A 14,382-nucleotide genomic window follows, 5' to 3' on the forward strand; every position below is an offset into this window, starting at 1 on the left:
CCAGCTCTGGGGTGAGAAAGCCCCGTTCGTAAGTGCGGATCCGACATAAGTCAGATCCGCGTAAGTCGGGGACTGCCTGTAATTTGACAAACTACATGTCATATGAACAGTTGCTTTCAACAAAAATGTCAAGGACTTCCAATGTGATGCTGTTTACATGGAATCCTGATATTAAGGCAACACAAAATGAATATATATAGCATCATCCCTAAATCTCACTGAAAAAGAACCTTTATGTTAGAATGCTTTTAGAAACATCCATTTGTTATTTATACAATTACAATGTAAGTTACAGCATGATCCAATATTTATCTCACTGTGTCTCATTTTACAGGGCTAGAATTTGGCCCTTGAATGATTGTCAAAGATAGAGATGAGAAAATCCATATGCCATGGCTACAAGACCAGCTGCACCTCTGATCACTCCTGCTTAAGTGCTAAACTTTGTGCCTTTACTTTTCAAGTAGTAGAATCACATGCTTCTCTGAACAAACCTGGGGCTACAATACACTCCATAGCCACAGTCTTACCCAAGCAGATCCAAATGGTTTCAGAAATTAGCATTTCTTCCTTTCAGGAGCCCATCACAGTGATTTAGTGACCCAAAACAGCCTTTAACATAAAAGTTTTGTAAATTAAACCATAGGGAAAAAGCATAACATAAGAAAAGGATTTAACAACAAAAAACAACCCTGCATCTTATCTCAAGTCTAACCTCTCAGACTTTCAACTCACTTGGATTGTTTAACAGAAATTGAGCTATTCATGAGGAAACTAGGAAAGAGCTGAGTCACAGTGCCAATGTAATGGCTTTTGCACTGTTCCTCAAGTATTTGCTAAGGGTATATCAGCACCCTGCTACCCTGGGTGCATTTCCTAAGGACCGTGCAACTGAAATAACATTATACACAGAGAGACAAGGTGGGTGAGATATCCTTTATTGGATTAAATTCTGTTGGAGAGAGAGAGAGAGATGAGTTTACCACACAGTTCTTTTTCAAGTCCTTCTTCAATATAGGCATACATTAAACATAAGAACAGATTGACACATTTATCAAATTTTGCAAGCAAGTACTATTTTACAGGCAATTCCAAATCCATCGCAGCATGACAAAACATTAGTTTAAAAAGGAAAAGTCCTAGAAAATGCTGTTTCTCATGAGAGGTTAAACATTTTCACATCAAAATGTGTTTAAAATTTTTTATATTTAAAAGTTTAACACTAGCAGCCACCCTCTGCCTACATGCTAGAGTGAGTGCATACACAGAAATCTGTAAACACTCATGGAAGTGTTTTGTTCAAGAACAGAGTGATGAAGATGAAAGAAACCATGTGCAATACTGGACTTCCTGACATCAACAGTTTTATCACTGTCTTCAAAGGGGCCGAAATATTAAAGCATGGCTTTTGTCCAAAGACACACCTAGAGTCATAAGTTTTGTCCCAGAAGACATGGCCATGACAAACAAATTAACATTTTCAAAAGTTTACAAGTGTATCAAAATAGTATTTCCCTCCTCTTCTTGTCCCTTAATTAGCAGAAAAATCTATATGCCCCAAAATAGTATTTCATTATACCAGATGACTGACTATCATAATACTTTCACACATGCAAGTTTACTTCTGGCATTTCCTAACTTTTGAGTGTATTACCTTGCAATCTTAATGTGTCTTTAATGTAGTGTTATAAAATTTATCTATAGTTCACCTGTAGCACCATGGTATCTGGAGGATAATAGTCAAGATGTTAAAATATATTTTAAGTAACCATACAACTGCTGAAAATTTCAGTCGTTTCACACAAGGTGGCAGTAGACATCCCGGGAGCTGGTGTGCGTGGGGAGCCGGCATTTAAGCCGGCTCCCTGTGCGTAACTGCTCCCGCCTACCTCGTCTCCCCTATGCTGTTGCCTCTGATATAAAATATCATTTAATATTTATAAATCAGATTTCAAGCCCTATTGTGCATGCAGATCTTGAGTACAGCAGAACCTTAGTTATAAACACCTTGAGAACGGAAGTTGTTCATAACACTGAATAGGGATGTTCAATTGCAGCTATCTGACTAATTGTGTAGTCAATATTTTTATCTACTTCATGGTTAGTCAAGAAGGACCACTCTGCACAGTCACAGCGGGGTAGCTCCAGGAGCCGGCTCTAGCCAGGACTGAATATTCCCAGGAGCCACCCACACTCCAGTTCTGCATTTTAAATGTAGTAAGAGGTGCTGGGCTCTTACTACATTTAAAATGCAGAGGCACAGCATCCCGGACCAGTGCAAGCCAGGACTGCTCTGTCTTGCCTCATGCTGAGTCCAGGAGCCCTGTTGGCAGCAGCCAGCTCTGTCTGCCACCAACAGAGGCTGCTTTGACACCAGTTTCTGTTCATGGCAGCCAGGGCTGGCTGCAGACAGGGCTAGAAAGTAGTCAATACTCCAGTCAACTACCCAATAAGCATAAGCTTATTGACTACTCACTAACATCCCTAACTCTGAGAAGTTTAAAAGCTTCAGGGGATAGCCGAGTTTGTTGTGTTTTAAGTTTACCCTGTACAGACTAATAGTCTGGTAGCACTTTACAGACTAACATGAGCTTCTGTGGGTACAGCCCACTTCCTCAGATGACCACATCTAAAGAAGTAGGCTGTGCCCACGAAAGCTCATGATACCATCTGAAAGGTTTGTAACTCTGAACAAAACATTATGGTTGTTCTTTTAAAAGTTTACATCTAAGCGCTGACTTAATAAAGCTTTGACACCTTACAGGGTGGGGGGAAGGGGGAGAGAGAAACACTTTTAATCATCTTGATTTAAATGAAACAAGCATTATAATCAGTTTCCTTACCGTGCCAATTTTTTTTTAATCTTCCATTTTTTAGTAGCTTATATTTAACATAGTATTGTAGTGTATTTGCTTTTTAGGGGTGGAGTCTCTGCTGCTGCCTGATTGCGTTCTTCTGGTTCCAAATTAGGGATGTGGTTGACTGCTCTGTTTGTAAATCTGGTGTTTATGTAAAATAAAATCTCAGAGTTATAATGCATTTAAACAGCACACCCTACAAATTTTTAAATAAATCCAGCAGTTTGTAGGGGTAAAATCAGATACAGTACTAAGACAAACAAAGATATTATTTCTGTAACTTGCAAAGGAAACCATTGAACCAAAAGGAATATTTGCAAAACATGAGATTTCTGTGCTATCCACACTGCAGGTATTTGTCAGCAGAGAGTGCGCTAATGAAGTGCTCTGCCAATGCTCTGTCATATTCTCTGCCAATGCTTTTTGCGCAACAAGTTTTTGCACAAAAACAAGCAGTGTAGACGGGTCTGTTTTGTGCAAAAAAAACCTTTTGCGCAAGAACCTGTATACCGCCTTTTTTTAGGCATAGGAGATCTTGCGCAAAAGTGGGTTTTAGCGCAAAACAGACCCATCTACACTGTTTGTTTTTGCGCAAAAAGCATCTGCGGAGAATATGTACATGACAGTGCTTCATTAGCATACTCTCTGCCGACAAATACCTGCAGTGTAGATATAGCTTCATAGTCTTAATATAGGATTATTGAATAGCACCAAGAATATATCCCGTAAGTGAAGATTCATCCAGACCATCTGTGTACAAACTCCGCATAAGCAATAGATACTACTTTGCTTGAACTCTATTGTACATTTTTACATATTATGTTGGGATACAATTTGTATTAAATGTATCTGTTTGTTGTATTGCATGGTGCTTTCAATAAATGTCCAAGCCAAGAGTGGAAGTTGTGCAATAGCACTAACAGTCCCCAACATTGCCACCTGTATTTAACAAGGGCTTCCTGAGCTCTCTTTCGGATTTGATCTGCAGAACATCTGAAATGGTCTAGGTCGGAGGAGAAACAGCTAACAAGGGCAGACAACTCAAGCTACAGCCTCCATTTACTCTCAACATGAAGAACTGAGCTTGGGTTAGATCCCCAAGAGGAAGATAGGCCCCTTCTTAACAGCACCTGCAGGGTTTTAATTCAGATCAAACAATTAGTGCAAAATGCGTGGCAGGTGATTAGCCAGCTTAGTCCTCCACTGCCAAGGGCCTTCTTTAGTTGTGCATCTAAACCTAGCACCACTGCACAGAAAACTCAACTTCACCTGCTGCATGATGAGAGTGATGCAAATCACAGGCAGCTGTGGTATGTGGTTACAGATACCCACCGGCTCATATTGGCAGATAGAGACTGTGTATCTAGAAAAATGCAAGCCTGTGGATGTCTGTTTTATAGGTATGAGCACTGGCAAATGTAAGCATCCATGGGTTTTTTCTTTTGGCAGATACCAACTTTGTAACCACCCAGGGCTCTGCCCAGGACAGCTAAGCCACAATCCTCTTCAGCCAACATTTCCCACGCGCTGCACCCTCCCCCCCGCCTCTCCCCTCTTTCAGCCATGCATCACTGCCCTCCCTCCACCCAGCACCAGCCCCCCAGTCTGACCCCCTCCTGGTCCCACGCCTCCAGCCTCCCCCACCCTCAGCCCACACCACAAGCCTCTCTTCACCCTTTCCCCCACCCCACCCCAGCCTCCCCCGTCTTCCGCCTTTCCTGGTCCCGGACCCTACATCACAACCCTCTCGCCCCACCCGCAGCCCTACTCCACAACCCTCCCTCCACCAGCCTCCCGCCTTTCCTGGTCCCGCACCCTCGACCCCACAAAACAACCCTCCCGCCTCACCCCGCCCCAGCCTCCCGCCTATCCTGGTCCCACCCCACAACCCTCCCTCCCAGCCTCCCCAATCTTCCGCCTTTCCTGGTCCCGCACCTCAGACCCCTCCCCCCCGGGTCTTCCCCCACTCCTGGTCCCGAACCGCCACCCACCCCGCACCTCCCGCCTCTCTCCCCCGCCTCGCCCGCTCGTTATTTTGGCGCCACAAGCCCTACCCCTTCCGTTCTCCTCGCGAACTCCACTAACGGCCCCCTTACCCGTCTCTTCCCGAGGGCCGTTGAACGCCGTGCTAACAGGCGCCTCGACGGGTCACGCGGCCTCCTTCCCGGGCACTCCCATTGGCCGCGGCGCACGACGATGGCGCGCCGCCATTGGGTGGCGGTGCAGTCGCTCAGAGCGTGAGCGGCAGGGGTGGGATGCCGTCGCGCCGTGAGGTTCGGTTGCGTGCCGCCGCTGGGGGAAGAGAGAGTGTGTGTGTGAGGGAGGGGCGCGCCGGGCTAGCCGTTAGGTGGACGTGAGCGGGGCGTGCTCGCGCGAGCTGATTTTCCCGCCCCTCCCACCCCGATCGGGGGGCCTGTCACGTGATGCGGGTTTAATGTTTACATTCGAAGCGGGCGCCCCTCTTCCTACCGCCCCCCCCCGCGCGCCGCCGGGTGGTGACCGTTTCGCTTTCATTTCCGGGCAGCCGCGGGCGAGGACCGGAGCCGACCCGCCCCCACCCCTCCGGCTACGGAGCGAACCGAGGCTCCCCCCCACCCTCCCCCGGAGAGAGAGAGGCGGCGCCGGGCCTGGGCATCCCGCACCGAGCCGCCGCGGCACAACATGGAGGAGCTGGTGGTGGAGGTGCGGGGCTCCAATGGGGCCTTCTACAAGGTACCGTGCGCCGGGCCTCAGGGGAGGGCCCGGAGGCGGCGGCGGCTCCCCCCGCCTGTGCGGGAAGGAGAGCGGCCCGGGCTGGACGGCGGCCTGGGAGAGCCTGAGGGGAGGTCGAATGAGGGAGGCCGCCGAGGTCTGAGGGAGCTGCGGGCGGGCTTGGGGCCTGCGAGACCTTCGCCCTGCGGGGGGGGGGACATGCCTCGCCGCTGTGCGAGGGAAGGGGGAGAGGGCACGGCTGGGCCTCTGCCCTCCCGGCGCTGTGGGGGACCAGGGGCGGCCTGGAGCCTCCGCGCTGCATCCCGGCGAGCCCCTGCCGGGCGCGGCGGAAGCTCGTGAGCAGGCTTTCGCGGTGAAATGCCCCCCCCCCCCCCCCCTTCCGCGCCGCTGCGGCCAGGGATGCCGGCACCCGCACGGGCGGGAGCGTGGCGGGGCCTACAGGGCCTGCCCCGGCTTCCTGCGAACGTTACGGACCCGAGTGTGTGTGGTAGGCAGCAGTGGGGAGAGCCTCCCCTGAGTGTGGCACGGAGTTATTCCTGGCTATTGTGATAGCAGCTCGCGTTGCCATTGTTGCTCCGTGAAGTGAAGAGCGTCGGTCAGTAGACAGGAGAGCATCCTTTGGGTTGCAATGGGCTGTGATCCAGGAGACTTAAGATAACACGCAACCAGGTTAGTAGAGCATGGGGTTAGGGCCTACTCCCACTGGAGTCAGTTGGAGCGGATCCAGACCCTTTGTCAAAATACTCTTCACCATGATGGGTCTGTTGCTGCAAAGTGCTAAGCCCTCCACTTCTATGGGGTGTTGAATGTTCTTAGTGTCTTCAAGAATTGAGCCTACTATTCAGCAGCATCGCATGTGTATGTTAACAAGGTAGATGTGAACTCTTACAAAACTGAATAGTTCACATACTGTAGCACAAGGGAGGTAGGAAGTAGGATCTGGTACCGAGATAATATTGATTTTCTTTTAAAGTTCATACTGTATACAATTTTTTGTTAAAAAAAATCTGGAGAGGAGAGTTTTAATATATGGTAACATCTCCTGTGTTTTCATAGTAAGAGAACAGAAAAAGTGCTAAATAGAGTGTCTGTTGGGTTTGCAGTGTTCCAGTTGAAATCCAAGATCTGTATATAGCTGGTAGGAAATAAAATACCCAGCATTCACAAAAGTCTCTTTTCTTTATCTCTTCCGGGTTCGTCATTGTTCCAAAAGATAATTGAAAATGTAAAGTATGAATTTTAGGGATAAACAAAGTAGGAGTTTTAAATGGCTGAAGGTTTGGGGTTTTTGTGGGGGGGGGGGTTAATTTTTTTTTCAAATTGTGCGCCAGTAATAAAGTGGCACTGGTAGGCAGCCTTTGTAGAAAGACATAATTTAAAACATGTATTCTCTCTGATTAATTAAAAGTATACAGTACTACTGTGACAAGATTATTGAGAGTATATAAAACAAATTTGACATACTTTAATTGCATGACATTAGTACAGAAAGTTCTCAACTTGAAAAATACTGTAATTTTCATGACCTCTTCTGGGTTTTTTTTCTAACACTAAACCAATACAATAAAATGTACTGGCTTACATGATGATGATGATTATTATTATTATTATTTATTATTATCAGGGCTCAACAAATAATGTAATCTACTCATCTGTGGCAAGTAGCTTACAACCTGGAAGAGCCAGCGCAGAGCAATCTGCACATGTGCAGAACCACGTGAAATCGTGCAGGTGGCGAGCAGAGCTCGCCGCTGCTTGGCGAGCCATAATTATTATTATTATTTCTGGTTAATTTGTGTCCCGGAACAAGTTAGGTTTATGATGAATGGAAAGTTTTGTTGGTTCGTAACAAGTCACTTTATTTCATAAATTGAGAGTTTGTTCAAACATTGTTTAGTACATCTAGCCTATTTTACAAACGTTTCTCCAAGCAGAAATGTATATTTTTTCTTCTATTTAAGAATTTATATAGCCTGTTTTTTAGCACATAGGAAGGATAAATAAAATTTTAAAATGGCAAGCCATAATGATCCACTCTGACTCAAAGATTACTTAGAGGATTACATACATTATAAATCTAGAAACAAGCTTTTATATGAAAAGTTTCTCTCAATTGTTTAAGGATTAGTATTTAACAGAAAAGTCAGTTTGTCCACTCTAGTTGTCATTTTAATGTTATAATATCTAAGCACCTTGCACTTATTAATTAATCCTCATACTGCACTGTGAGATGTCAGTATTATCCCCATATTCCAGATGGAGATACTGAAGTATAGAATGAATTTCCTTGTCTAACCTTATCAGGATCAGGAACAGAGCAGATTTAACACAAGACTGTCCAAATGAGAAAATAAGAAATTTCTTCACAAAGAATCTTGACAGAACCCTGTAGAATTATCATGTTGTAAAACTGTTCATTCCATTTCATTTTATGATATATTAATATATAACTGATACTGTTCTCATTGTACAGTTACTACTAGAAAATAGGGCTGTTAAGAATCAGCTAATCTTGTACCACACAATTAGTCAATAGGGTTAGAAGCCTCCAGGGGCTACCCCCGCTGCAGCTCTACAGTTGAAATGTAGTAAGAACCAGGTGCACAGGCTGGGCTGGCTCACTCCAGATCCAGCAAACCGTCAGTGGCCAGCCCCAAGGGCAGCGAAACGCACTGGGCAAGCTCGGCAAGGGGCAGCCTGCAGGTGGGTTTGATTTGGGACGTGGCTTCCCAGTGCATCTCATTTAACTCTCCCACCCCTTATCCCCTTTCTGGGCCCTGGTGGCTGGGACAACACTGCAGCAAGTGCTCCCTGCCGCGCAAATCCCGCAACCGGGAGGAGAAGGCGAAGAGTTCTCCAGCCTCGCTGGGATCCAGAAAGACAGCGCTGGGTCGGTGAGGGTCGCTTGACCCACCTATTTGCTCCTCCAGCTCCACAGAGCAAACTACCAAAGCCATTTCTGGGGGCGCTCCCCCTGGCTGCCTGATGCTCTGGGCAGCAGCACCCAGGCACTGCACGGGTCAGGCAGAGCCTGGTTGAGAATCACAGGGCCAGGATGAGAGGACAGTGGAGCTAAGCTACAGCCCGAGCACTGCTGCACCCACGGGAGCCCTGCTTGCCCTGCTCTGCTCCTTCAGGCTGCAGCGTGCTTGGGCTGAACCGCACAGTGCTCACCTGTCCAGGACAAAGCCCCAGCAACAGATGAGCTCCAGTCACTGGGCTTGGGGAATGGGAGCTGCTGCTGCCGCCGGTGTTCACTGAGCAGCGAGCCCAGCCACACCGACTCGGCTGCCAGAGCCTCCTCCCAGGTGCCCGCAAGTCATGGCTGGGATCCCCGAGTACCCAGCCCGATGCAAGGTGCTGCCCCCGCCTGCCCAGGCCAGTGTTCTGTACAGCACCACCGGCGACATTTGCCCAGCTCGCCAAGGGAGACCTTTCCGCAGAGCACCATTAGCCTGGCCAGTGAGGCAAGCCTACATCTCCTAAAGCGCAGCCTGAAAGCACTGAGCTCGCTTCACTGCTGTGCTCCGCCCGCCTGGGCTTCAGTCCTCAATGCCTGGTCCAGCGGTGGGTAGCTCCAGTCCCTTCCCTGCCTGCCGGCCATGAGCGTGATTCCCAGGGAGCATGGCCAGCCCAGCGCGTGGGACAGACACAGAGTGGAGCTGCATCTAAGCTTCCCCCAGAGCAGCTGGCTCTTCGTGGGTCCTTATGGAGGTGGAGGGGAAATGCATGTAGAGTAGTTGAGAACTTGGCTGACTACCCAATTAGCCTGGGCTTATCCGGTAGTCGAGTACTCGACTATTCTCTTACATCCCTACTAGAAAACCACGTTAATTCACTCTGGAAGACCTTTAGCAAAAATATTGTTAATACATTAAATCATGTAGTATGTATGGAGTAAAAGACAAAAGATAAAGACACTCCCTTGCATGAGTTAGGGAATGACCATTTTAATTTTAAGTGGCAAAGCTATAAAGAATTATTCAGATCATCCCAAATGAAGGTCAGTAGTACCATCATATCAGTAATGCAAACTATCAGTAATACTAGTTTTATGTCATATTAAAAGAAAATGTTTTAGTAGTGTTCTGGAGAGCTGTTTAAAATGTTGGACATTTTTTATCTCTTTACCAGAAGCCAAAGTTTTTAAAACTGTAAATCCAATTATATTAGTAGAAAGGGAAAATGTAACTTAAAATTGGGGAAGCTTTTGTTTTTACTGTGTCTTTTACAGTGGGGTCTTGATCTGGCATCTAACTGTTACTACAATGTAAACATTATTTAAGGATCTAAAATAGCTTTTATAAATTTTACTGTCAGAAACTTAACGACAGATACTTCATAGTCTGTCATAGCTAGAAACAAGTAACAAATCACATTTAAATGATAGGATTTCTGTCTTTCCCATGGGTAAAACTCTCTGGCCTGGTTTTTCAGAAGTGATCCTCTGAGCTTTTATTCACATGATGATATGAGCTGAGAGTGCTCAGCACACCTGAAAGGTAGGATGCTTACTTCTAGAAATTCTTGTTGACATGCGATGTTGGATTTAGATCTGGGATCAGCAACTGTTCTTCTATTGTCACTCTCACCTGTTGAATTATGGGTAGAAATTCAATGTTTGAGGTTATAAAGTGTTTTTTACACTAGGCTGTGTGCAGTGTTCCCTTTAAGATTTTCCATCCATGAGCAGAGTGAGTTTTGTCTTGTGCACCAATATCGAGGTCATGCACTCTTGTTTGGTGGTGTGCCACCATTGCACCCACCAATTACTAACAAATATCATATATATATATATATATATTTATATTTAAACGTTATGGAAGACAGAATACAAAAACAGACCTTTCCCAGTCACAAAAAAATAAGAATAGCTGTTAAATGCTTTCACTCAAGCATCCTTATTATTATGGCTGACCGTAAGTGCCAATGTACTATATAATGCCATCTGTTAGAAATAAGGTAAAAAGACGTCAACCCCCCCCCCCCCCCCCCACACACACATACCTGCAAAGTTTGAACAATAAAGACTTGTGCTATGCTGCTACACAACACCAGTGAAAAATGGTGGCGGGAATGGTTTCCTTGGCAAAGATCAACTGCTACTGCTGTTCTCGAGGTTGGCAGAACTTGACCTGACACAAATGAACTGTTTATGGTACTTTACAATGGCTAGAGAGATGATGGCTGCCAGAGTTGGAGCCGGGGCCACGGTTCATAGTGACTGCATGGTGAACCTATTGTCATATGAGGGGTTCTGATTACTGTTGCTTATATCTTTGCTGTGGTGGTATCCTCTTGGATGTTCCTTCGTTATCAATAGGAAATCACATTCTGTACTGCCTAAAACTCAGTTTTAAAAAATGGAGGAAATGGAAAATTAGCAGGGAGTAATATACAAAGGATTTTTACTCTAGTTTACTCATGAGTAACAGGTACAGCTGGTCAAAAACTGCCTAAAATATCAGTGGGGGGAATCCTACTTGTAAATTATTTTTTTAATGAAAGTAAACATTTTACATATAAAAGGTTTGTTTTGTCAAAGGCCCAGTTTTCCTTCAGAAATTGTCAATCAGCCCTGGTAAAGAACAATGTTTAATCAGTGGGGTGAGACCCAGGGTGTGTTGTCCGTTTCCCCTCCTGCAGTCTTGCCACCTTTTGTGATTTTTATTATGGGACTTACATTACTTTTCTTAAAGCCTCACTGGAAACAAAAGTTTGCATCAATATCTGCTTTCCCCTTTTAAAAAAATTGTAATTGTAGACCTCACAGTTGGAGAGGAAAGCGAGAAAATATGAAGCAGATGCACCCTAAAAGCTCAGACACCAGACCACAAATATTTTTTTTCCTTGTTTGAGTAATGAATTTTATGTCATAATGGTAAGACTATAGCAATTGCTTTCAGAAAAGTAGCAGTGCAAAACAAAGACAGACAGACACACTTAAACAGATGAGTGGCGGTGACATTAATATATCCAGATTTCTTGAACATGATGACAGATGTTGAATACCTGGGGTGGGGGATACGCTTTTTCAGTTTTGTTACTTTGGGAGTTATTATTTCAGATGTAGTTATCTCAAAATAATTTCGTAGTGTAGACATGCCCTTAGTCTTTTGCGGGATCTGGGAAGGAGCACTCACCACATTTGGGATGTCTCACTTGTTTAAAGTTAATCATTTGCTTCAGTGCCTTGCTAGATCAGAGCCAATAATCTCTGCAGCTATGTGCTCATCTCAGCTAGAGCCCTCATGAAAGTGATATAACATTTCAGTATGATATGAGAGACAGACAACCACGTGGTTCTGGCCGGGGCTGCCTCTGCATTTCAAAGGGGCAGCTGTGGAGCCTGGGATCAGCTGGGGACTCCCCAGCTGACCGTGGGTTCTGGGGAAGTGTTGTTCAAAACCTGGGGTCAGCAGGGGACTCCCCAGCTGACCCCAGGCTCCGCATGGCATGCAGCACAGCATGGAGCCATAGGTCATTGAGGGACTCTCCCGCTGACCCTGGGCTCCATAGCTTTGAAATGCACAAGAGCCCCCGCTGGGCAGCCCCTGCTTGCAACCTGGAGTCAGCAGGACTTCCCACTGGCCCCAGGCTGTATGCAGAGTTCCGGATTCCTCCTTTAAAATGCACAAGAGCCCCAGTGAGGGCTCTTGTATGTTTCAAAGGAGGAATGCAGAAGTGACTATAGAGTAGTCTATGGAAATTAACATCCCTACATGCAATGCCAGAGCAACCTTGTATACAAAATAATCCACCTCTTTCTGCAGCCTTGTGTACAAAATAATCCTTACCTCTAACATTTGTTCCTGTGGATATACATTAAGTAAAATTGCCATTTTGGACAATGACAGCTTTAAAAAAAGTGTTTATTTCATTTGCATAGGAAAAATATGTTGCTAATATAACTATAGAAAAATAATCTACTGATTTTTATATAATATCTTACTACTTAATATTTGTATGATTCTTTGATAATATAAACAACCCTCTAATCTCTTCACAAAGTAGGTAGACAATTTTTATTACCCCAAGTTTGCAGATATTCAACATGTTATTTTGCCTGCTGCTCCCTGAGTTTAAAACTGAGTTCTTGGCTGCCTGCTCTATTTTCAGTCTTGAAAATCATGATGCCTATCCGTAAATATTTTCTGTAATGAATATAGATGCAATAGAAGGCACAATACAATACCCAATGTAGCACATTCAGTAGTGCGCTTGTTTCAGTTTTATTTAGTTTTACTACCAGTTTTAGGTCTTCTACTGTGTTCTTAATCTTTATCTGCCTTATGAAACTATATAGCTTAATCCTTCTCCCATAATACCAGTGTTGCATGTAAAATTGATGCCAATATGATACGTTGATTAAAAGTGGGTACTTCTCTTGAAGTAGGTGTGTCTTTGCACTTTTGCTGCAAGTGACCAAAGAGATCACTTAAAAAACAATTAGCATGTATGCTAAGCCTATGACATTATTTAAATTAGATAATAAAATATTGTATACAACTGTTTAATGAGATCAACCCTGTGCCAGTGGGATTGAAATATGCTTTTTTTTTTCCCCCTGAAAGATTCTCACTACCTCCATCTCTTGCTTTTGATAGAATATGAGCATCCTGTCAGTTTGTAACATGGGGTCCATTTTTGACTTCTCCATCTACTTTTTGTCTGTGGCCAAATGTTGCCATTTTTTCTTTGCTGATAGTTAAAATCTACCCCTTTTTTATTTCATGATGGTTAAATTCCTTGTCCATTGCTTTAATGACTACAATTTTTATTTTGGAATTCTGAATATTTAATTTGTATCCATCCAGACTGCTAACACCAAAATCAGTTTTATCATTTTGTTTTAATTTCATCACATCCTGCAGAACTCCCCACTGGCTCCCCATTGTACTCTATATCAAGTTCCTGTCTCTTCTTTGAAGGTCTTACATAATTCATCCCCAACAGATATCTCCAACCTTTTCTCCTTTTATGTCCATCCTCATCCCCTCCATCCTCTAATGGTGCCAGCCTGGACATTTCCTTTGTTTCCTTCCCCTGCTGCTCCTTTGTGACTTTTTTCCATTCTGCTACTCTATGTGGAATGCCTTTCCCAGGCATGTTAGTCAAACTGATTCACTTTTGTCTCTGATTCCTTTGAAGAAAAAAATTACTTCAGCCACCCACAACAGAAAATTAAAAGATAAATGTAACCCCTCTTAACACTTAATTTAATAGTATGATCAAAATGTGTATATGCCATACTAAGTAAGTGAACAGTTTTCTTGCTATCACCTTTATCTCTGCTCTTCCCCTTCCCTCTACCTCTTTCTGACCTCTAGTTATGACACTTGATTTTAGACTTTAAACTCCTTTAGACAGGTAACACATCTTTAATTTTTAATGTGATGTGCTTAGCATGCAGTTGGGCACTGAAATAATACATAAGTTTGTGTTTACAGTACCAAACATTTACATTTATAAAATGACTAATAATACATTTTAGCCTAAACTGTTCAGAACATTGAAAGTAAAACCTTATTTTATAGTGTTCATGAATGTTGACACATTTGAGAGATCCAGTAACATCACACAAGGATATGTTATTCAGTTATTACTATGTGTTTCATATAGAGCAGTGGTTCTCAAACTTTTGGCCCACGGCCTGGCTCATCCAACCCAACATAAACCTTTCCACGGGTCAACCACCCAGGATGACAAAATGCCTTTGCTTATATTTAAATACTTTAAATACTAATTTATTCATTTTAGGCTACTAGATCATAAAAATGCAGCTGTGACATAAGGGGGTGCATGTAACCTG

At 44.4% G+C, this 14,382-nt stretch overlaps 1 protein-coding gene and 1 long non-coding RNA gene across 8 annotated transcripts in view; one reads left to right on the forward strand and one right to left on the reverse strand.

Annotated features, from left to right (window-relative positions):
* Positions 1-921: 921 nt before the first annotated feature.
* LOC112543815 (uncharacterized) lies at positions 922-6,184 on the reverse strand. 4 transcript variants are annotated; one of them, XR_012906951.1, is made up of 3 exons: positions 6,045-6,184; positions 4,955-5,150; positions 922-2,999 (listed from the first exon to the last, which is right to left on the reverse strand). It is a non-coding gene; the product is annotated as an uncharacterized LOC112543815 (long non-coding RNA). The 4 variants fall into 4 exon arrangements; XR_012906950.1 differs by lacking the exon at positions 6,045-6,184 and adding an exon at positions 5,575-5,728; XR_012906949.1 differs by lacking the exon at positions 6,045-6,184 and having other exon boundaries at positions 4,955-5,165.
* Positions 5,254-14,382, forward strand: part of FMR1 (fragile X messenger ribonucleoprotein 1) — a 52,249-nt gene continuing 43,120 nt past the window's right edge. For 3 of the 4 annotated variants that reach the window (XM_075941071.1, XM_075941072.1, XM_075941073.1), the window contains exon 1: positions 5,254-5,570. In XM_075941071.1, the coding sequence (XP_075797186.1) occupies positions 5,520-5,570 (51 nt within the window). In that variant the 5' untranslated portion in view covers positions 5,254-5,519. Of the gene's footprint in view, positions 5,571-5,795; positions 6,240-14,382 lie in introns of those variants that run through there. The other variant, XM_025178829.2, reaches the window with a different exon arrangement.

The sequence above is a fragment of the Pelodiscus sinensis genome, chromosome 13 (assembly GCF_049634645.1).
Source record: "Pelodiscus sinensis isolate JC-2024 chromosome 13, ASM4963464v1, whole genome shotgun sequence".
Classification (NCBI taxonomy): domain Eukaryota; kingdom Metazoa; phylum Chordata; order Testudines; family Trionychidae; genus Pelodiscus; species Pelodiscus sinensis.